Below are 21,402 nucleotides of genomic sequence, written 5' to 3'. Positions count from 1 at the left end.
CATCTGCCGCTCAGTTTAGGGTGCGTCTGCTTCGTACAGCCCAGGCGCTGGACACCACTCGGCTTGCCCGTCCCGTTCACAAGTTGGGAAACTGAGGCTGGGAGGAGCCATCAGAACCCACCGCCAGGCCTCTGTTCCCCGCAGGGGCCGGCCTGACCTCTGCTGGCCTCCCTGAGAATGGACCGCCCCACCCGGCTCAGACCCGGCCTCCGGCTGTCCTGCCGCTTGGCTCCGGCAGGCACCAAACCACCTCTGCAGAATTCACTGGACCCCAGACTCCCTGTGCAGAGGCCAGACTCACCCTCGCATATAGGGAGAAAAATGAGCCACTCACAGAGGGAGCAGCCTCAGTCTCCCCGAACTCCGGCCTACCCCGCCTGCAGGAAGCAGTTCTCTCTCTGGGTCCCTTCCCTTCCTCGCTGGGCCCAGGGAGCTGCAGCCCTGCCGAGCCCAGCCAGGCCAGTCCTGCTACTTGGTCAGCAAGCGGCTCGTTCACAAGGAACGCAGGAAACTCTGACAGGGGTAGGGCAGCCCACCTGCAGCCCCTCTCACCAGCTCCACCCCCTCGTAAGGGGTACAGGTCGGGGCTGCACCCAGTGGGGCAGGAAAGCTGAGTCTTGAAGCAGGTGAGAGCAGGGCCCGCCCTGTGCACAGGTGGGATCTGCATGCAAGGCGGAGCTCCCCTCCCCAAGTGTGGGCGGCTGCCTCCCTCCAGGCCCCAAGTGCCCTGGGCACTGGGACCTGTCTCTTAAGTCCAGATGAAATTCCTGCCATCAGCCCTTCTGCGGGGAGGGCAAGGCGGAGGTGGGGACCTGGTGGGGGACGACCGCTCCCAGCATCCCCTCAGGGCGCCCTCGGCCAGGGCCAGTGACGACCTTGGGGTGCCTCTGTGGGAGGAGGGTTTCAAGGGGGTGGGGCGCTGCGCACAGGCCTGGCGCCCCTGGGAGAAGAGCGCCCTGGAAGGGAGTGAGTCGGGGGTCTTGGTTTAGATGTGGGCTCTTGGGCGCGTCACTTCAACGCCTAGCGAGGTGGGGGGCGACCAGAAAGCCACTCTTGGCGGGTCAGAGCTCCAGGAACGGCCCGGACGGGGGCGGGCGGGGGGCCCGAGCGGCGGGCACCGGGCGGCCCCTTTAAGCGGGGGCGGCGCAGGCGGGGGGCGGGCGCGAGCGGCTGTCGCCGCGGCCGCCGGGGCGGAGCCAGCGCCGAACCGGTCCAGGACGCCCGAGACGCCGCCCCGCGCGGGCGATGCCGAGCGGAGCGGCGGGCGGCGGGCGGCGGGGCGCGCAGAGGAGCGGGCCGCGGCGCGGAGGCGGCCGGAGCGCGGCCCCGCCATGGGCTTCCTGCACCAGCTGCAGCTGCTGCTCTGGAAGAACGTGACGCTGAAGCGCCGGAGCCCGGTGAGCGACCCCGCGCGCCGCGGGCCTGCGGGAGCGGGAGGCTGCGCGCACCGGGGCCAGCGGCGCGCTCCCCGCGGGCACGTGCGGCGGCCCGGCCGGGCACGCGCGGACCCCGGGCAGGCGGGGCGGAGGGCCGGAGACCCCTCACCCGCCCCCGCCCCTGCCCGCGCTCCGGCCTCCGGGGAGGGGGCTCGGCAGTGCCCGGCCCGCCGCCCGCGTCCGCTGACATTCGTGGTGCTCGGATGAGTCACGGAGCGGGCGTCCTCCACAACGCGCTCTCCGGGGCCGGCTTCGGCGGTGGGAGGTGGCCCTGGGACCCTGGGGTCTTGAGAGGCCCTGCTTCCCGGGGTAGAGGGCTGGCTGGGTGTATGGGTCCAGCTCAGAGGCTCTGTGGTCTCCGGGCCCAGCCCCCTGGCGCCCCTGCAGGGACCCTGCCCCTCCCCTCCGTGCAGCAGCCCTCTGTCCTTGGGCAGGCACCTCTCCTCCCCCCTCCCTCGCCCACATCCACTGGCCCTTGCTCCTGCTTTCTCACCACCGGCAGTGTCCTTGCTGTGCCAGCCTCAGCCAGCCTGAGTCCCTGCATCCTTTTGTCCTTTGGGGCCATCCTCCCTGAAGCTGATCCGCTCTCTGATCTCCCCCACCCAACCTCCTCTGGGGACTGGGTCGTGCTGTTTGGAGCTGTGACCACCCCAGCTCTCTGCCCTGTGCCTGAGGTTGCAGGGCATAGCAGCTGTCAGGGGCAGAAGCCCCGGTGGGGAGCGGTGCCGGGGTGGGATGGATGTCATCATGCCAACCGTCACTGCTCTGGCCCTGGGAAGGACAGGGGCATCTCCTGCTGGCCTGCCCAACCGGTAGCAGCCACACACACCAGAGAGGCCTGGGCAGCTCGGGTTCCTGACTGGGCCCTGGGGATTTTCCAGGATGGGGCCCAGAGCAGGTCAGGGTCTGGAGATGGAGCCAGAGGCGAGGAGGCATCCTCTTGCCCGTCTGGGGTCTGGGAGGCTCCTGTTCCCCCTGGCCCCGGGACCCCTTGGGCTGACCAGCTCCTGCCTGGGTCCCTCCTTGAGAGGGGTTTTGAAGTGCACAGTGGGAAACCCAGGCCTGCAGATGGGCAGGGTGGCCATCGTCACCAGGGCCTGGCAGGATTCCCTTGGGCACCTGGCCCTGGCAGGGAGCCAGGGTTGTGGACACTCCCTGCCCAGGGCGCCTGGGGCTGGCTGGCACTGGGTTCCATGGATCAGGCCTGCAGCCTCGGGCAGCCTCTGGCGCAGCTTCCTCCACCTCAAGTTTTGGGTCACTGGCGACAGCAGGGCGGGGATCCGGGGATGAAGGGGGATTGGGACGTGGGCATGCAGTAGTATCAGCCCCAGAGTTCTTGGCAGGAGGGACCCCCAGGGGCTGGGAGCAGAGGCTCCAATGATGGCCCCAGCATCCACTGGGGACCCCAAGGCTCGGGGAAGGGAGCAGTGGCTCGTTGGGTACCTGACAAGCAGGTGGGAGGTGCCCGCTGACCTACACCCAGGAGTAGCTCCCGCATGCCAGGTTGGACCTCCCCCAGAACCTTCCTTGCCCCTGCCCCGCAGCACTCCAGGGCATGGTTAGGCATCTGGAGATTCTCAGTTTGTGGCCACAGCAAACCAGAAATTCCTCCTCCAGGGTGGCTGAGGCCTTGCTGGGCCCACGCCATGGGCTGGGGCTGGCTAGATGTCGGGCACAGTCCCCCACTTTTCTGGGAGGGTCTTGGGCTTCACACTTGGACCCCTGGGTTTGGCTGGCAGAGGTGTTACCCTGCGTGCTGTGTGCCTTGCTGTGGGGGGCGTGTGTCGTGTGGAAAGCTTGGTCTGGAGAGTAGAAACCAAGGATCTCTGTGCCCTGCTCGCTCCCTCTTCCCAAGCTCTGTGCCTCGGTTTCTCCATCTGTCAGTGTGGCCTGTGCCCACTTAGCTGGACATCGTTCTACCCTGGGGCCATAGGCTACTCCTGGTGGGGGGGCCAGGTCACTGTCACCAAGTCCCTGGAGTGCGGGGCAGCACCTCCATCCTCAGGCCTCACCTATTCTCCCCTTGACGCAGGAGGAGGGGGCCCGGAGTGGGACAGCATGGGCTGGCAGGCTGGTCTCCAGGAGCAGGGGTTTGACCACCTTGCAGGCCGCTGGGTGGGGCGCCCAGGTGGGGCTGAACCTGTACTGCCTGCGGTAACCAGATGCCCTTCTGGCCGCCCGCCCCACCAAGCAGGCCTCCCTCCTCCCAGCAGCACGTGCGCGGCCGTTGCTATAGCAACGAGGAGGCAGCGAGGCCTGTTGCTGCAGTTACCGGTGGAGGTGCCTGGTGGCAGGGCGGGTGCCGCTGGGGCTGGCCCCGCGGCCATGACCCCGGCCTCCCGCATGCCGCTTGCACACAGCCACCCTCGCGCTGCGTGCGTGTGGCAGGCGCCTCTCCCAGTCCACGATGCTTCCTTGGCTGGCCCTGGTTTGGATCCTGGCTCCGGGTGGGGGTGGAGGCTGGCGCGGGCTGGCGCGGGTGTGGGGCGCAGACACACAGCGGGGTGTTCCAGACCACAGAGCTCTATTGTCAAAGCCCAGTAAACAGGGCAGCAGCTGCCCCCACCCCGGGGCACCGGGGCTCGGGCCCTGGGCCAGAGGGAGCGCCACTGACTGGGGGCTCTGAAGTCTGTTTGGGGTGGGGGGTGAGGGTGAAGCAACCCTGGTGCCTCTGGGAAGGGTTGGGTGGGGGGGTGGTCCCCCAAAGAGCAGCCGGCCCGAGGTCCTCCTCCCCCTTGCACTCCTCTCTGCCAGAGCCAGGAGAGGTAGAGGTAAGAATGGCAAAGTCCTTCCGTTTTCCAGGTGAGACAGAGAGAAGTCTGGGCCCCTAGGCCCCTGGTACTTCTTTGCCACTCTGAGCAGGTCCCAGCAGGGCTCATCTTGGTACCCAGCCTGGAGTGACAGGAGCTGCCCTGGGAGCCCTGAGCTGATGCCCCAGGCAGGCAGGGCCACCGCGCCCGCCTGAGTCACCTGGGGTGACGGAGAGGGGCCAGGGCAGAAGGAGGGACCTGTGCCTCAGGGACTGGGGACTGTCAGACCCCTGACCAGGTCCTCCGGGAGGCTCAGGGCCCTGGGCTACAGCCAGGCCTCCCCGGCCGCCAGGCCTCACCCCCTAGGCCCTTGTGTGGGGGTGTGATGGCACCACAGTGGCGGGAAGGAGGGCTGACGCTGGGGGAGTGCGGGAGCTGCAGGCCAGTCCAGAGACTGCCTCCGAGATCTTGCCCAGGCGCCCCTGCGGATGGGAGAGAAGATGAGCTGGGCAGACACAAGGGTCAGAGTGGACCACAAGCTGGCTGATTGGTCTCTGCTGGCCTTCAGTGTGACAAGCAGAATCTGGGCTGGGGGTGGGAGACCTGATTTGCTTGAGCCGGATGACGCTGACCCTCTCACTCTTCAAAGAGGTCCTGGAAAGAAGGGGCCGTGATCTCTGTGGCCCTGGGGGGGGGCCTGGCGTGACCTTCTGTGGCCCCTGGGGGAGCATGGAGGGTCCGGGCTGGGCTGGGCTGGCCCTGTGGGGAGGGTGGCGTGTGTCTGGTAGGGAGAGGAGGGTTTGGCTTTGTCCTGCCCAGCGCTGGGCAGGTGGCGTGGGGGGCCGGGCCGCCCTGCACAGTGGCTCACTCAGCCTGCCCTTCCCAGTGGGTCCTGGCCTTCGAGATTTTCATCCCTCTCGTCCTCTTCTTCATCCTGCTGGGGCTTCGGCAGAAGAAGCCAACCATCTCTGTGAAGGAAGGTGAGGGGCCTGGGGGGAGGGGAGGGGCCCGGGCACAGCCGGGTGGGCGGGGAGGGCAGGCCCTCACTGCAGCACACGCGCACATCCTGGTGCAGTCTGAGTGCCCGTTCCCCGGCGCGGGTCCTGGCCATGCCTGCTGGCCGGGCCGGAGGACGTGGCTGGCCACGCGGCTGCGAGGTGACCGAGGCGCCCGTTTCTCACTGTTCTCCTCTGTTCTGTTCTGCCCCTCCCCCGCACGGTCTCTGTCCTCCTCCCGGGCCTGCATGCAGTCTGTAAGTGCGCGGCCGCCGCCTCCTGGCTGGCCCGGGCGGCAGCCACGGGAGCCCTGCGGGGCCTCCTGGTGCGGCTTGAGCCCTCCCCCACCCGCTCGCTTGCATTAACAGTCCCTCCTGGCCAGATGGGTCCTGCAGGGCCCCCTGCCCGCTGTCAGGAGCGGCTGCCTCTCGGTGGGTGGGGGTGGGGGGAGGTCAAGGGTGGAGGCCCCTGGACCACAGTGGCTCCCAGGTCAAGCTCCTCGGGGTCAACCCTCTGTCTGTGGGGTTGCCTGGCCCCACCTTGCTGGGCTGGGGAGCCTGGCCACTCTCCACCCAGACCCTGCATTCACTCTGCTAACCAGCTGGCCAGAGAGGTCAGAGGTCGCTGCCCAGGAGGGGCCCCCGTGCTCCCCTGGGCCCTGTGGGCAGTGCCACATCCGAATCCTCGGGAAAGGTGTCAGAGCATTTTGGCCTTGACTGGCCGAGGGAAGGGGGGCGCTCCGGGCGTTGTCGGGAAGGGATGGCGAGATGCCCTTTGACCTCTGACCTGCTGGGTCATTTGTGCTAGAACTCTTGGTCCTCTGTTTCTTGTCTGCTGCCTGAAGCTGCTTTTCCTTCCTGACTTTCTCTAAATCTCTTTTCTCGGCCTGTCTCCCTCCCTCTTCTTGATTCCTCCCTCTCTCCCCCCGGCCCCGCCCTGGGCCCTCTCACCTGCCCGCCCCCAGCCTTCTACACGGCAGCCCCCCTCACCTCTGCCGGCATCCTGCCCGTCATGCAGTCGCTGTGCCCGGATGGCCAGCGGGACGAGTTTGGCTTCCTTCAGTACGCCAACTCCACGTGAGTGCCCCCTCGGACCTCGGCTGCCCCCCATCCCAGGCCTAGGCGACTTGCGGATGACATCCAGTCGTGGTGGTGCAGGGTCACGCAGCTGTTGGAGCGTCTCAACCGCGTGGTGGAGGAGGGCAACCTGTTTGACCCCGCGAGGCCCAGCCTGGGCTCGGAGCTCGAGGCGCTGCGCCAGCACCTGGAGGCCCTCAGATCCGGCCCGGACACCTGGGAGAGCCACCTTGACCGACCTGCAGGTGCGCCCTGGGTGGGTGGGGCAGTGCGTCTGCTGCAGGCGGCCAAGCCCCGAGCTCTAGTGTCAGCTGGGTTTGAGGCCCAGCTCGTTCACTTCCCGCCCTGGGCCTGCGTGTGCCTCGGGCCCTGAGTTCTCAGGGCGCGCGTGCTTGGGGCCTGGCGAGCCCCCTGCCACTGTGACCAAGCTGTGGTGCCGGGAGCTCAGCTCTGAGGCTGTCCCGGGGCGCGTCGGCCCCAGGCAGGGCTGGCCTTCAGCCCCATCCTTCTACCTGTCCAGTGTCCTCCTTCTCTCTGGACTCGGTGGTCAGGGACCCACGGGAGCTCTGGCGTTTCCTGACTCAGAACCTGTCGCTGCCTGATGGCACAGCCCAGGCTCTCCTGGCCGCCCAGGTGGACCTGCCTGAGGTGAGGTGTCTGCTTCTGGGGAAGCTCCCGGCTCTGGCCTCTCTGCTCTGCCCTCCCCTGGTTTTGGGTGGGAAATGCAGGGCCCCCAGCCTGCGCCCCCAGCCTGAGCCGTGACCCCCGCGCGCTCTAGGTGTATCGCCTGCTTTTTGGCTCTTCACCTGCCCTGGATGCGGGGTCAGGCATCCCCAGGGATCCGGAGCCCTGGAGCCGCCGGGGCAGCAATCCTCTATTCCGGATGGAGGTGAGGGGGACTTTTTGTGGGATGGGAGACATTCTGCCTGCTTCTGGGTGGGTGTCTCTGCTTGGGTGGGTAAGATAGGGGCCCCCTTAGGGGTGAGGGAGAGTCCCCAGGAGTTTGTGGTTGGCACGGGGAGGGGATGGTGATGTGTCTCCGTCCCTACCCACCCGCCCCCCCACCCCCAACCTGTTGTTGCAGAACCTGGGTGGTCTCAGACCTGGCACAGTGGGTGGGGCAAGGTCCCCATCTTGGGCCAGGCCCTTGGTTGGGGCTCCTTCTCAGCTGTTCCCCCGCACCCTGCCCCAGGAGCTGCTGTTGACCCCTGCCCTCCTGGAGCAGCTCACCTGCACGCCAGGCTCCAGGGAGTTGGGCCGGATCCTCACGGTGCCCCAGGGTCAGGAGACAGCGCTGCAGGGCTACCGGGACGCCATCTGCAGGGGTCAGGCTGCAGTGCGTGCCCAGCGCTTTTCTGGGCTGGCCGCTGAGCTCCGGAACCAACTGGATGTGGCCAAGATCGCCCAGCAGGTGAGGCCCTGCCTGCCAGCTGGCCCACAGGTCTGCTGCCAGGGCTCCACGGCGTCACGGCACTCCTGGGCCTGAGGCTGTGCACGGGTGTGCCTGCGGCCCTGTGAATGCTGTGCCTTGTGCCCCCTGCCCCCCAGCCTGCTCCCCTCCTCCCATCTCGTGTCCCCGGAGGGTGTCCTCCGCAGTCTACCCTGACCTCATCACCCATCTGCAGATCAGCCCCCAGACGCTGTTCCCTTCCCTGGGCCTGTGTTTCCCCACTTGCCCCGTTTCCCCTCAGCTGGGCCTGGATGCCCCCAACGGCTCCGCCCCGCAGCCGCAGCCGCAGCCAGCCCCTCCCCGGCGGCTGCAGGCGCTGCTGGAAGACCTGTTGGACGCCCAAAAGGTTCTGCAGGATGTGGATGTCCTCTCGGCCCTGGCCCTGCTGCTGCCTCAGGGTGCCTGCACGGGCCGGCCTCCTGGGCCCCCAGCCAACGGCCCTGGCGGGGCGGCCAACGGCACCGGGGCTGGGGCAGGCGTGGGCTCCAACACCACATCCGAGGAGGGTGCCCCGTCCGCTGCAGCCCCGGCCTCCTCCTCGGACGTGCTGCAGGGCCAGTGCTCAGCCTTTGTGCAGCTCTGGGCAGGCCTGCAGCCCATCCTGTGTGGCAACAACCGGTAGGTGGGTGGCAGCAGAAGGTGAGGGTCGGGGGAAGACGGGTGGGGGCGGGGCCCAACCCCAGGCCTGCTTCTGACGCCCCCTCCCTGGGCTCGGTCCACTGCCCCCACTCCACCTCCGTCAATTGACACTCGGACCTGCTCTGAAGCCCCGCCCCACGCCCCTCCCTTCCAACGCCCCACTCCACCCTGAGGTCTCACCTGCCACCCGCCCCAGCACCATCGAGCCCGAGGCGCTTCGGAGGGGCAACATGAGCTCCCTGGGCTTCACGAGCAAGGAGCAGCGGAACCTGGGCCTCCTCGTGCACCTCATGACCAGCAACCCCAAGGTCCTGTACGCGCCGGCGGGCTCCGAGGCGGATCGCGTCATCCTCAAGGTGCGCGCGTCCGCCGTGTGATGCACTTGGCCTGCGTGTGTCGTCTGGAACAGGAACTTGAGGAGCTGAGCAGAGGGTTCTGCAGGCCGGGGACCCCTGAGCAGAAGGGGGCAGGTGGTGTGGTTCGTAGAATGGGCACGGGAGGGGTGCGGCCCTGGCTCTCCAGCTCTGGCTCGGCTCTGTGGGTGAGGGGACCTGTAGGCAGGACATTTTGGAGGGGTGCGGCCCTGGCTCTCCAGCTCCGGCTTGGCTTGTGGGTGAGGGGAGAATGGGCACGGGAGGGGTGCGGCCCTGGCTCTCCAGCTCCGGCTCGGCTCTGTGAGTGAGGGGACCTGTAGGCAGGACGTTTTGGAGGCTGCCTTGGGGAGGCACTGGATGGCTGGTGTGGTGCAGGGTCCTGGCCTGGCTGGACATGGCCAGGGCCGGGCACTGCTGGTGAGGATAGAGGAGGGGCTGCATGCAGAAACCGTCCAGAGCAGCATCCAGTGGGTGAGATTTGGGCGGGGCAGCTGGGTGGTTTGGGGCCAGCTGAGGGCACGGTGTCTGTGGCCATCTCAGGGTAGAGCTCCTGTCTGGAAAAAGTAGAAACCAGGGCTGGAAATGGCCCAGGAAAGGGAGAGGCTGTGGAGGGGGTCCCTAGGATGACCACGGGGGAGGACGAGGACCAAGTGTCAGGGCTGCCCAAGGGATGCGTGGAGCGGTCCCCCAAAGGAGCAGGGAAGGTATTTGTTGGGGGGGGGGGACCGGAGGCCGTGCTTCTCTGGTAGCTAGGCAGAGGGGCTTTCAGCGGAGGCGCTGAAGAGAGGCCTGGAGGGGGAGGGCTTGGAGTTTCCAGGTAGAATCTGGCCAGACCAAGATCAGTGCTTGGTGGGGACTGGCCAGTGGCTGGCCCCCAGCCATGGGAGGAGGCAAGGAGTGAGAATCCCCTTGCTGGCCGGGGTCCTTGAATGAGCCCCATGCTCTAACCTCACCCTCTGCAGGCCAACGAGACCTTCGCCCTTGTAGGCAACGTGACTCACTACGCCCAGGTCTGGCTCAACATCTCAGCTGAGATCCGCAGCTACCTGGAGCAGGGCCGGCTGCAGCAACACCTGCGCTGGCTGCAGCAGGTGCTGGGGGGGCTGGGCTGGGGGGGGTGGCACGGAGCCCACTCTGTCCTCAGGCCACCCTCTGAGCTGGCCTCCCTCACCCCCCAGTATGTGGCAGAGCTGCGGCTGCACCCGGAGGCACTGAGCCTGTCGCCAGAGGAGCTGCCGCCTGCCCTGCGCCAGGACAACTTCTCCCTGCCCAATGGCTCGGTCCTCCTGCAGCAGCTGGACACCATCGACAACGCGGCCTGCGGCTGGATCCAGTTCATGTCCAAGGTGGGTGGGCGAGCCCCGCGGTCCGCTGGTGCCTGGGGTCGGCTCTGAGGATGCCCCTTCCCTCCCCGCAGGTGAGCGTGGACATCTTCAAGGGTTTTCCCGACGAGGAGAGCATCGTCAACTACACCCTCAACCAGGCTTACCAGGACAACGTCACCGTGTTTGCCAGTGAGCCGGTCCCCTGGGCAGGTCCCGGCCCCTGCTTCTCTGCCTCGCCCCTTCCCTAGTCCCTCCCCGCCCCACACCTCTTGACACCCGGTCCTCGGCCCCGCCCCTCACCCATCCCCTTCTTCGGCCCCGCCCCTCGTCCCGTCCCAGGCGTGATCTTCCAGACCCGCAAGGACGGCTCCCTGCCACCCCACGTGCACTACAAGATCCGCCAGAACTCCAGCTTCACTGAGAAAACCAATGAGATCCGCAGGGCCTACTGGCGGCCGGGGCCCAACACCGGCGGCCGCTTCTACTTCCTGTATGGCTTCGTCTGGATCCAGGGTGAGGGCCGGCCCTGGGGCCGCGGGGGGCGGGGCGCGGCCTCCGCTGACCGCTGCCCCCCACCGCAGACATGATGGAGCGTGCCATCATCGACACCTTCGTGGGCCACGACGTGGTGGAGCCAGGCAACTACGTGCAGATGTTCCCCTACCCCTGCTACACACGGGACGAGTGAGTGTAGACCGAGTGCCGGGTGCCTGGGGCTGGTGTGGGGCCCCGCCTTCACGGCCCTCCCCTCCCCCCCCCAGCTTTCTGTTCGTCATCGAGCACATGATGCCGCTCTGCATGGTGATTTCCTGGGTCTACTCTGTGGCCATGACCATCCAGCACATTGTGGCCGAGAAGGAGCATCGGCTGAAGGAGGTGCGGCTCGGAGCGGAAGAGATGAAGGAGCGGGAGAAGAGGGGAGGGATGGAGGGGGAGATGGGGGAGGGGAGAAGGGGAGGGATGGAGGGGGAGATGGGGGAGGGGAGAAGAGGGGAGGGATGGAGAGGGAGATGGGGGAGGGGAGAAGAGGGGAGGGATGGAGCCGGGAGATGGGGGAGGGGAGAAGGGGAGGGATGGAGGGGGAGATGGGGAGGGGAGAAGAGGGGAGGGATGGAGCGGGGAGATGGGGGAGGGGAGAAGAGGGGAGGGATGGAGGGGGGAGATGGGGGAGGGGAGAAGGGGAGGGATGGAGGTGGGGAATGGGGGCGATAGAGATTAGGGCTTCCCTGGTGGTGCAGTGGTTGAGAGTCCGCCTGCCGATGCAGGGGACGCGGGTTCGTGCCCCGGTCTGGGAAGATCCCACATGCCGCGGAGCGGCTGGGCCCGTGAGCCATGGCCGCTGGGCCTGCGTGTCCGGAGCCTGTGCTCCGCAATGGGAGAGGCCACAAGAGTGAGAGGCCCGCGTACCGGAGGAAAAAAAAAAAAAAAAAAAAAAAAAAGATGTTAGAGAAGAGGGAGGACTACAGGTGAGGGGGGTAGCTGTGGGCAGCCCTCCCTCCCCGGACCTGGGCTGGCAAGGCGGGGGCAGGGTGTTCCTTCAAGGTCTCATGCCCGCCCACCTGGCCACAGGTGATGAAGACCATGGGCCTGAACAATGCCGTGCACTGGGTGGCCTGGTTCATCACGGGCTTTGTGCAGCTCTCCATCTCGGTGACGGCGCTGACCGCCATCCTCAAGTACGGCCAGGTGCTCATGCACAGCCACGTAGTCATCATCTGGCTCTTTCTGGCCGTCTACGCCGTGGCCACCGTCATGTTCTGGTGAGCGCTGTGTGGCTGGCAGCGGGCTGCAGGGTGGGCCTCGAGTGTGGCTCCGAGAGTTCAGGTGCGGTTGACAGCCCATGGCCCTGCGTGCCCCCAGTTTCCTGGTGTCCGTGCTGTACTCCAAGGCCAAGCTGGCCTCGGCCTGCGGTGGCATCATCTACTTCCTGAGCTACGTGCCCTACATGTACGTGGCGATCCGTGAGGAGGTGGCCCACGACAAGATCACCGCCTTCGAGAAGTGCATCGCGGTGAGGGTCGTGGGGGGTGGGCCAGGGGTGGGGGTGTCCGGCCTCCTCTCCCCCACTGACACCGTCGTCTCTTCAGTCCCTGATGTCCACGACAGCCTTTGGCCTGGGCTCCAAGTACTTCGCCCTGTACGAGGTGGCGGGCGTGGGCATCCAGTGGCACACGTTCAGCCAGTCGCCCGTGGAAGGGGACGACTTCAACCTGCTCTTGGCTGTCACCATGTTGATGGCAGACGCAGTCGTCTACGGTGTGCTCACGTGGTACATCGAGGCCGTGCACCCAGGTGCCAGCCCTTGGGAGGGGTGGGGGAGGGGAGGAGGAGGCTGTCTCTAGGGGGACCCGTGGCCTGGGGTAGACAGTGACCCCAGACCCTGGGTCAGCCTCCCCTCTACCCCATAGGCATGTACGGGCTGCCCCGGCCCTGGTACTTCCCACTGCAGAAGTCCTACTGGCTGGGCAGCGGGCGGACGGAAGCGTGGGAGTGGAGCTGGCCGTGGGCTCGCGCGCCCCGCCTCAGCGTCATGGAGGAGGACCAGGCCTGTGCCATGGAGAGCCGGCGCCTGGGTGAGCGGGCACCAGGGCGGGGACGGGCAGTGGCTGAGCTTCAGCGGCTGGAGGCAGCCCTGGCGCTGACCCTTGGCCCTGGTGCAGAGGAGACGCGGGGCATGGAAGAGGAGCCCACCCACCTGCCGCTGGTGGTCTGCGTGGACAAGCTCACCAAGGTCTACAAGAACGACAAGAAGCTGGCCTTGAACAGGCTGAGCCTAAACCTCTATGAGAACCAGGTGGTGTCCTTCCTGGGCCACAACGGGGCTGGCAAGACCACTACCATGTGAGTGTGTGGGGGTCGGCCCGGAGCTCCTGACGGAGCGGGCGGCAGGGAGGGCTCCCTGCAGGAGGTGGGGACCATGACCCCGCCTCCCCGCCCAGGTCTATCCTCACCGGCCTGTTCCCACCGACATCGGGTTCGGCCACCATCTACGGGCACGACATTCGCACGGAGATGGACGAGATCCGGAAGAACCTGGGCATGTGCCCCCAGCACAACGTGCTCTTCGACCGGCTTACGGTGGAGGAGCACCTCTGGTTCTACTCGAGGCTCAAGAGCATGGCCCAGGAGGAGATCCGCAAGGAGATGGACAAGTGGGTGGGGCTCGGGTGGGAGGCGAGGCTGCAGGCAGAGGCACCGGCTCCCCGAGGGCTGATCCGACCCTCCTGTCCTGCTCTCAGGATGATCGAGGACCTGGAGCTCTCCAACAAGCGGCACTCGCTGGTGCAGACACTGTCCGGCGGCATGAAACGCAAGCTCTCCGTGGCCATCGCCTTTGTGGGCGGCTCCCGTGCCATCATCCTGGATGAGCCTACGGCCGGCGTGGACCCCTACGCACGCCGCGCCATCTGGGACCTCATCCTGAAGTACAAGCCAGGTGAGCGGGGCGCGGGGTGGGTGTGAGCAGCCCCCTGCCCAGCCCTGCCCGGCCGCCCCCCACCCCGACCCCGATCTGGACCTCCCGCAGGCCGCACCATCCTCCTGTCCACCCACCACATGGACGAGGCCGACCTGCTTGGGGATCGCATTGCCATCATCTCCCACGGGAAGCTCAAGTGCTGTGGCTCCCCGCTGTTTCTCAAGGGTGCTTACGGGGATGGCTACCGCCTCACGCTGGTCAAGCGGCCTGCCGAGCCCGGGGACCCCCAAGGTCTGTGCTGAGGCCGCCTACCCCGGACCCCTTCCCAAGACCAGTGAGGTTGAGGGGCTGGGCCCTCACCATTGCCCCAGTGGGCCCAGGGTGCTGGTTGGGCCTGGCTCACGCTCTCCGCCAGCCCCTGAGTGAAGCCCTCCCTACCCTCGCAGAGCCAGGGCAGACAGCCAGCCCCCCAGGTCGGGCCCAGCTGAGCAGCTGCTCCGAGCCCCAGGTTTCCCAGTTCATCCGCAAACATGTGGCCTCCTGCCTGCTGGTCTCGGACACCAGCACCGAGCTCTCTTACATCCTGCCCAGCGAGGCCGCCAAGAAGGGAGCCTTTGAGCGCCTCTTTCAGGTGTGGGGGTGGGGCTGGGCTGGTGGAGGGGTTGGGGCTCAGGGGAGAGGTCAGTGTAGGAGGTGGAGCTGCCCAGGAGGTGTGTTCAGTAGAGGAGGCGGAGCTGGGGTAGGGCTCGGGGGCAGGGCCAGCAGAGGCGGGGCTGCAGGGTGAGGTGAGACTGCTGGAGGAGGCGGGGCTGGGCTCAGGGGTGGGGCCAGTGGAGGAGGCGGGGCTGGAGGGGAGGTGGGACTGCTGGAGGAGGCGGGGCTGGGCTCAGGGGTGGGGCCAGTGGAGGAGGCGGGGCTGGAGGGGAGGTGGGACTGCTGGAGGAGGCGGGGCTGGGCTCAGGGGTGGGGCCAGTGGAGGAGGCGGGGCTGGAGGGGAGGTGGGACTGCTGGAGGAGGCGGGGCTGGGCTCAGGGGTGGGGCCAGTGGAGGAGGCGGGGCTGGAGGGGAGGTGGGCCCAACCCTCCCCCTGCGGTTCCCCCCCTCCCACCCTGAGGTGGGCCTCACCTAGCTCTTTCACAGCACCTGGAGCGCAGTCTGGATGCCCTGCACCTGAGCAGCTTTGGGCTGATGGACACGACACTGGAGGAGGTGTTCCTTAAGGTATCGGAGGAGGACCAGTCGCTGGAGAACAGCGAGGCAGGTGAGAGGCTCCAGAGCTACTGACCAGCTCTGCCCCTGCCCCCACCACCCTACTCCACCAGGTCCGGACTTGGGCCTCACTCTTCCTCTGTCTGTGGGGACCAAGGGTCTTAGGTGGGAATAAAGATCCAGATCTCCCCAGGGTCAGACTGGGTCTGGGCTCCTCCGTGGGTGGGTGAGTGTGGAGGCTGGGGTCCCGGACAGGCCTGCAGGTGGCAGGCAGCCTTGAGCCCCATATCCCCTTCCGTGGCTTCTCTGCCGCTGCAGACGTGAAAGAGTCCAGGAAAGATGTGCTGCCTGGGGCCGTGGACTCATTGTCGAGGGAGGGTCACGCTGGCAACCTGGCCCGGTGCGCAGAGCTGGCACAGTCACAGGTGTCGCTGCAGTCTGCGTCCTCGGTGGGCTCTGCCCGTGGTGACGAGGGGGCCGGCTACACCGATGTCTGTGGCGACTACCGCCCCCTCTGTGAGAACTTGCAGGACCCTGACAACGTCAGCTTGCAAGGTGGGAGGCGTCCGGGTGGGGCCACCGGGTCCCTGGAGGGTGGTTAGGGCCCCCTGCTCAGCAGCCCCTCCCGTGCAGAGGCCGAGGCGGAGACCCTCTTGCGGGTCGGCCAGGGCAGCCGCAAGCTGGAGGGCTGGTGGCTGAAGGTGCGCCAGTTCCACGGGCTCCTGGTGAAGCGCTTCCACTGTGCCCGCCGCAACTCCAAGGCGCTGTCCTCTCAGATCCTGCTACCTGCCTTCTTCGTCTGCGTGGCTATGACGGTGGCACTCTCCGTCCCGGAGATCGGTATGGCCGCCCGGCCAGGCAGCGGGACGTCTGCCCTGCTCGGGAGCCGTGTGGGGAACCCGCACTTGCTCCGGGCCTGGGCGCTGCGCCTGAGGCTGGTGGGCCTGCTCCTAGGCTCATCTGGGATTCCTGCCTCCTTGGGGTCCAGACCCCAGGCTCGGGCCCTGTGGGTATTGGGAAGAGGGGACCTGGGCCTAGGGGATGCTGGCAGGCCATAGAAACCTGCTCAGGCTTCCCCGTGCACCCCACCAGGCGACCTGCCCCCGCTGGTCCTGTCTCCCTCCCAGTACCACAACTATACCCAGCCCCGCGGCAACTTCATCCCCTATGCCAACGAGGAGCGCCGGGAGTACCGGTGAGGCCGTGGGACAGGCCGCCCTGCGGGGTGGGGGCCGGTGCGAGAGCTGGGAGGGGGGGTCCCGTCCCCGAACCCAGACTGGCTCTGTGCTCTCCCAGATTGCGGCTGTCCCCCGACGCCGGACCCCAGCAGCTGGTGAGCACTTTCCGGCTGCCGTCAGGCGTGGGCGCCACGTGTGTGCTCAAGTCTCCGGCTAACGGCTCGCTGGGGCCCACGCTGAACCTGAGCAGTGGTGAGTCGCGCCTGCTGGCCACGCGGTTCTTCGACAGCATGTGCCTCGAGTCCTTCACGCAGGGGCTGCCGCTGTCCAACTTCGTGCCGCCCCCACCCTCGCCTGCCCCGTCTGACTCCCCCGTGTCCCTGGACGAGGACCCGCCGCAGGCCTGGAACACCTCCCTGCCGCCCACCTCCTCGCCAGGTACCGGCTGGTGGGGATGCCTGGGGCTCGGGGCAGCACGGGCTGGGCTGACTCTGCCCGCTGTGCCCACAGAGAACTGGACGTCGGCACCCTCCCTGCCACGCCTGGTGCGGGAGCCCGTCCGCTGCACCTGCTCCGGGCAGGGCACCGGCTTCTCCTGTCCCGGCAGTGTGGGCGGGCACCCGCCCCAGATGCGGGTGGTCACAGGTGACATCCTGACCGACATCACCGGCCACAATGTCTCTGAGTACCTGCTCTTTACCTCCGACCGCTTCCGGCTGCACCGGTGAGCCCGGCGGGAGGGGCGCGCTGGCCGTGGGCGAGGAGCAGACACCCGTCTCCCACCTGGCTCACCGGTCCTCGGCTTGCTGCCCAGGTACGGGGCCATCACCTTCGGCAACGTCCAGAAGTCCATCCCAGCCTCGTTTGGCGCCCGGGCCCCCGCCATGGTGCGGAGGATCGCGGTGCGGCGGGCAGCCCAGGTGAGCGCCGCTCGGCCCCGGGCCCCCACCCTTCCGGCCCTCGCCCGAGGTCTGCAGGGACCAACGTGGCTCTCGGGGTCCCTGTGTACTCCCCGCAGGTTTTCTACAACAACAAGGGCTACCACAGCATGCCCACCTACCTCAACAGCCTCAACAACGCCATCCTGCGTGCCAACTTGCCCAAGAGCAAGGGCAGCCCTGCGGCCTATGGTGGGTGAGCTGGGGCGGGGGGTGGGCCAGGCCGGGCGCAGAGCAGGCCCCTGAGGCTGCCCTCCCTGTGCCGCAGGCATCACCGTCACCAACCACCCCATGAACAAGACGAGCGCTAGCCTCTCCCTGGATTATCTGTAGGTGCGGGGGCGGGCGGGGGCGGGGAGCGCCACTCTGGGACTGCGTGCCGCACAGGGCTGAGGGCCGCCTCGCCCCCAGGCTGCAGGGCACGGATGTGGTCATCGCCATCTTCATCATCGTGGCCATGTCCTTCGTGCCGGCCAGCTTCGTGGTCTTTCTGGTGGCTGAGAAGTCCACCAAGGCCAAGCACCTGCAGTTTGTCAGCGGCTGCAACCCTGTCATCTACTGGTTGGCTAACTACGTGTGGGACATGGTGTGCCCCCAGACCCCTGGCTGTCCCGTCCCCTGCTGGGCCCCCGGTTCTGCCCCCGGGCCCCCCACCCCCGCCCCCGGGCCTCACCCCTCCCTGGCCCCTCACCTGCCACCCCTGCTCTGGTAGCTCAACTACCTGGTCCCAGCCACCTGCTGTGTCATCATCCTATTTGTGTTTGACTTGCCGGCCTACACGTCACCCACCAACTTCCCCGCCGTGCTCTCCCTCTTCCTGCTCTACGGGTAAGGGGGAGTGGGCGGGCGGGGGGAGTGGGCGCAGGGCAGGCTCGGGCCGCCCGGTGACCTCCGCCCGCCTGCCACCCGCAGGTGGTCCATCACCCCCGTCATGTACCCGGCCTCCTTCTGGTTCGAGGTCCCCAGCTCGGCCTACGTGTTTCTTATCGTCATCAACCTTTTCATCGGCATCACGGCCACCGTGGCCACCTTCCTACTGCAGCTCTTTGAGCATGACAAGGTGGGGCGGGGCGGCGGGGTGACGGGATGGCGGTGCGGTGGGGCTGAGGCTGTGCCCTGACCCCCGTGACCCTCCAGGACCTGAAGGTTGTCAACAGTTACCTGAAAAGCTGCTTCCTCATCTTCCCCAACTACAACCTGGGCCACGGGCTCATGGAGATGGCCTACAACGAGTACATCAACGAGTACTACGCCAAGATCGGTGAGGCCGGCAGGGGGTGACAGCGTGCGCCCCTGGGCGGGGAGGCTGAGGGGGCTTCCGGGCCTGGGGGCGAATGGGGGCTCCGGAGGCCCCAGGCCCAGCCCTGAACCAGCTGCCCCACAGGCCAGTTTGACAAGATGAAGTCCCCGTTCGAGTGGGACATTGTCACCAGGGGCCTGGTGGCCATGACGGTCGAGGGCTTCGTGGGCTTCCTGCTCACCATCATGTGTCAGTACAACTTCCTGCGGCAGCCGCAGTGAGTGGGGTGCCGGGCGACTCACGGGGGGCGGGGGCCGGGCCGGGCGCCGCCCTCCTTCCCGCCGCGGCCGCCACGGCGGGGGTCCCGGCCATGCCCTCGTGTCCTCCCAGGCGCATGCCCGTGTCGACAAAGCCCGTGGAGGACGACGTGGACGTGGCCAGCGAGCGGCAGCGAGTGCTGCGGGGCGACGCTGACAACGACATGGTCAAAATCGAGAACCTGACCAAGGTGGGCCCTGGGCGGGTGGGGGCGGGGCTCGGGGTAGGGTGGGGCCCAGGTGGAGTCCCGGCCGGGTGGCCGGCCCGCCCGCCCGCCCGCCCCGCCCCCCCCCCCCCCCCCCCCCCCCCCGCTGAGTGGGCCGCCCGCTCACCTCTGATAGGTGTACAAGTCGCGGAAGATAGGGCGCATCCTGGCCGTGGACCGCCTGTGCCTGGGCGTGCGTCCTGGCGAGTGCTTTGGCCTCCTGGGCGTCAATGGCGCGGGCAAGACCAGCACCTTCAAGATGCTGACGGGCGACGAGAGCACGACGGGGGGCGAGGCCTTTGTCAATGGGCACAGGTGCGGGGCATGGTGTGGGCGGGCGGGTGTCTGGGTGGGCGGGGCGACGGCAGTGACCGGTGCTGACGGCGCTGTGTCCTCAGCGTGCTCAAGGAGCTGCTCCAGGTACAGCAGAGCCTGGGCTACTGCCCACAGTTCGACGCCCTGTTCGACGAGCTCACGGCCCGGGAGCACCTGCAGCTGTACACGCGGCTCCGCGGCATCCCCTGGAAGGATGAGGCCCGGGTGAGGGTCGCCCGGCGGGGGAGGGGGCTGGTGTGTAGCGTGGGCCCCTGACGTCGTTCTCCCTCCCAGGTGGTGAAGTGGGCCCTGGAGAAGCTGGAGCTGACCAAGTACGCGGACAAGCCTGCCGGTACCTACAGCGGAGGCAACAAGCGGAAGCTGTCGACAGCCATTGCCCTCATCGGGTACCCTGCATTCATCTTCCTGGTGAGCCCGGGGGTGGGATGGGGGTCCGGTGCCCCGGCTTTGTCTTTCTGGGGGGCCCGGGGGTGGGATGGGGGTCAAGTGCCTCGCCTTTGTGGGGGGCCCAGGGGTGGGATGGGGGTCGGGTGCCCCACCTTTCTCTTCCTGGGGGGCTGGGCAGGAAGCAGCTGGTGGGGCTAGCTGGGGTGAACGGGTCCATCAGCTGAGCCTGGCACCACCCCCAGGACGAGCCTACCACAGGCATGGACCCTAAGGCTCGGCGCTTCCTCTGGAACCTCATTTTGGACCTCATCAAGACAGGGCGCTCGGTGGTGCTGACTTCGCACAGGTCCGCTCGCCCCCGCCCCCCCCCCCGCCCCCGCACATCGGGCCCTCCGCACCTCCCGTGCCAGCCTGTGCGTCTCGCCCTCAGCATGGAGGAGTGCGAGGCGCTGTGCACGCGGCTGGCCATCATGGTGAACGGGCGCCTGCGCTGTCTGGGCAGCATCCAGCATCTGAAGAACCGGTGAGCAGCGGGGGCGGCAGGGACGGTGGGCTGTGGGCCGCGGCAGGCAGAGGCTGGGCTACCCTGGCGGCCGGGCTGGGGCCAAGGGCCTGTCCCGCAGGTTCGGGGACGGCTACATGATCACGGTGAGGACCAAGGGCAGCCAGAACGTGAAGGACGTGGTGCGGTTCTTCAGCAGGAACTTCCCGGAGGCCGTGCTCAAGGTGGGCGGGGCCCCGGCGCGAGGGGCGGGGCGGGGCGGCACTGCCCGAGCGGCCTCTGACCGCTGTGCCCCGCCAGGAGCGGCACCACACAAAGGTGCAGTACCAGCTCAAGTCGGAGCACATCTCGCTGGCGCAGGTGTTCAGCAAGATGGAGCAGGTGGTGGGCGTGCTGGGCCTCGAGGACTACTCAGTCAGCCAGACCACCCTGGACAACGTGAGTGCCCTGGGCCGGGGCCACCGGGCCCACCTGGGCCGGCCCCCACCCACCCCCTCGTCCCTGCCCACCAGGTGTTCGTGAACTTCGCCAAGAAGCAGAGCGACAACCTGGAGCCGCAGGAGACAGAGCCACCCTCGGCGCTGCGGTCCCCGCTGGGCCGCCTACTCAGCTTTTTCCGGCCTCGGCCCCCCACCACTGAGCTGCGGGCGCTCGTGGCCGACGAGCCCGAGGACCTGGACACGGAGGACGAGGGCCTCGTCAGCTTCGAGGAGGAGAGGGTGAGCAGCGTCCTCGCGTCAGGGCAGCCGAACCGGCCAGAGAGCCCAGGCTCGGGCTGGGGGTAGGGCTGGGGGGTGGCCCCGGGGCCCCTGCTGTCCTGAGCTCACGGGAGCAGAGGGACCCGCCTGATGTCAGGACTATAGTGGACACGGGAGGCCTGGGCACGGGCAGAGGAGACAGACCCACACAGACCCCGGCACAGCTTGGAAACGGAGGGTGTTTCAGAGACAGGCAGAGCGGAGGTGGGGGGAGCAGAGCCTGGGGACAGCAGCCACCGGCCTGGCAGAGGCAGGCCACAAGGGGAGCTGACCACTGAGAGGAAGCTCGGGGCGGACAGAGGTGGCAGAGCCTGCGTGCGGGCCAGCCTGGGGCAGGCGCGGGGCCAGACGCCCGAGCCAGGCCCGTCCCTGTCCCCCAGGCCCAGCTCTCCTTCAACACGGACACGCTCTGCTGACCGCCGGAGCTGGGTCAAGGTCACGCTGTGGGAACGGAAGTCGGGCGGTGGCTGAGGTCCCACCCTGTGCCCCCAGTGCCCGCCTGCCAAGGCCCTGGAGTGGGAGGTCCAGGACCAAGGGCTTCAGGCCCCTCCAGCCCCGTCCTCCTCGGCCATCGCGCCGCCCTCCCCTCATTGTGCCAAAGGCTGGCCCGGCCCCGGCTGCGCACACCCTCAGCCTGCTCTGCCTTAAAGCCTTGGGGTCTGGCCAGCCCCTCGCCCCTGCGCAGCTCTGCCCGCCACCCCCGGGGCCTCGGGGTGACCCGGGCTGCCAGGTACCGCCCGACTCCTGGCGACCCCTGCCCTCCTGAACGGGCGGTTCTCTTACACCCAGTTTGGATGGTGGCTGCTGCCAGCCTGGGACTGGGGGCGGGGTTAGGTCCCACCCAAGGCGCCTGTTCACTTTGCTTCAG

General features: G+C 67.8%; 1 protein-coding gene across 2 annotated transcripts; it reads left to right on the top strand.

The window, feature by feature from the left end:
- Positions 1-1,331: 1,331 nt before the first annotated feature.
- On the top strand, positions 1,332-20,950 carry ABCA2 (ATP binding cassette subfamily A member 2). Of its 2 annotated transcripts, XM_065879491.1 has the most exons (49): positions 1,332-1,397; positions 5,073-5,166; positions 5,436-5,438; positions 6,146-6,257; positions 6,339-6,502; positions 6,778-6,905; positions 7,036-7,146; positions 7,450-7,668; positions 7,949-8,325; positions 8,543-8,702; positions 9,683-9,811; positions 9,899-10,066; positions 10,138-10,234; positions 10,385-10,558; positions 10,627-10,729; positions 10,807-10,921; positions 11,615-11,805; positions 11,906-12,056; positions 12,133-12,337; positions 12,454-12,618; positions 12,706-12,886; positions 12,985-13,197; positions 13,285-13,481; positions 13,572-13,754; positions 13,910-14,094; positions 14,604-14,724; positions 14,991-15,227; positions 15,306-15,512; positions 15,765-15,867; positions 15,969-16,288; positions 16,361-16,574; positions 16,665-16,770; positions 16,869-16,980; positions 17,057-17,117; positions 17,200-17,374; positions 17,501-17,616; positions 17,701-17,848; positions 17,926-18,049; positions 18,173-18,305; positions 18,419-18,536; positions 18,688-18,866; positions 18,950-19,091; positions 19,161-19,295; positions 19,517-19,620; positions 19,705-19,797; positions 19,898-20,000; positions 20,077-20,214; positions 20,289-20,495; positions 20,915-20,950. In XM_065879491.1, the coding sequence occupies exons 1-49, from the start codon at positions 1,332-1,334 to the stop codon at positions 20,948-20,950; spliced, it is 7,323 nt and encodes a 2,440-aa protein (XP_065735563.1). The 2 variants fall into 2 exon arrangements, with proteins under 2 accessions (XP_065735563.1, XP_065735564.1); XM_065879492.1 differs by lacking the exon at positions 5,436-5,438.
- The last annotated feature ends 452 nt before the right edge of the window (positions 20,951-21,402 follow it).

This window comes from Phocoena phocoena, chromosome 6 (assembly GCF_963924675.1).
Source record: "Phocoena phocoena chromosome 6, mPhoPho1.1, whole genome shotgun sequence".
In the NCBI taxonomy this organism is placed as follows: Eukaryota; Metazoa; Chordata; class Mammalia; order Artiodactyla; family Phocoenidae; genus Phocoena; species Phocoena phocoena.
This window is presented reverse-complemented; position numbering and strand designations above follow the sequence as displayed.

Bases quoted from the DNA above. Each gene is read 5' to 3' on its own strand.
- ABCA2 (XM_065879491.1), top strand. From the start codon at position 1,332: ATGGGCTTCCTGCACCAGCTGCAGCTGCTGCTCTGGAAGAACGTGACG. The intron at 10,235-10,384 runs GTGAGCCGGTCC...GTCCCGTCCCAG, and splicing joins CAACGTCACCGTGTTTGCCA to GCGTGATCTTCCAGACCCGC. The intron at 18,867-18,949 runs GTGCGGGGCATG...CTGTGTCCTCAG, and splicing joins GCCTTTGTCAATGGGCACAG to CGTGCTCAAGGAGCTGCTCC.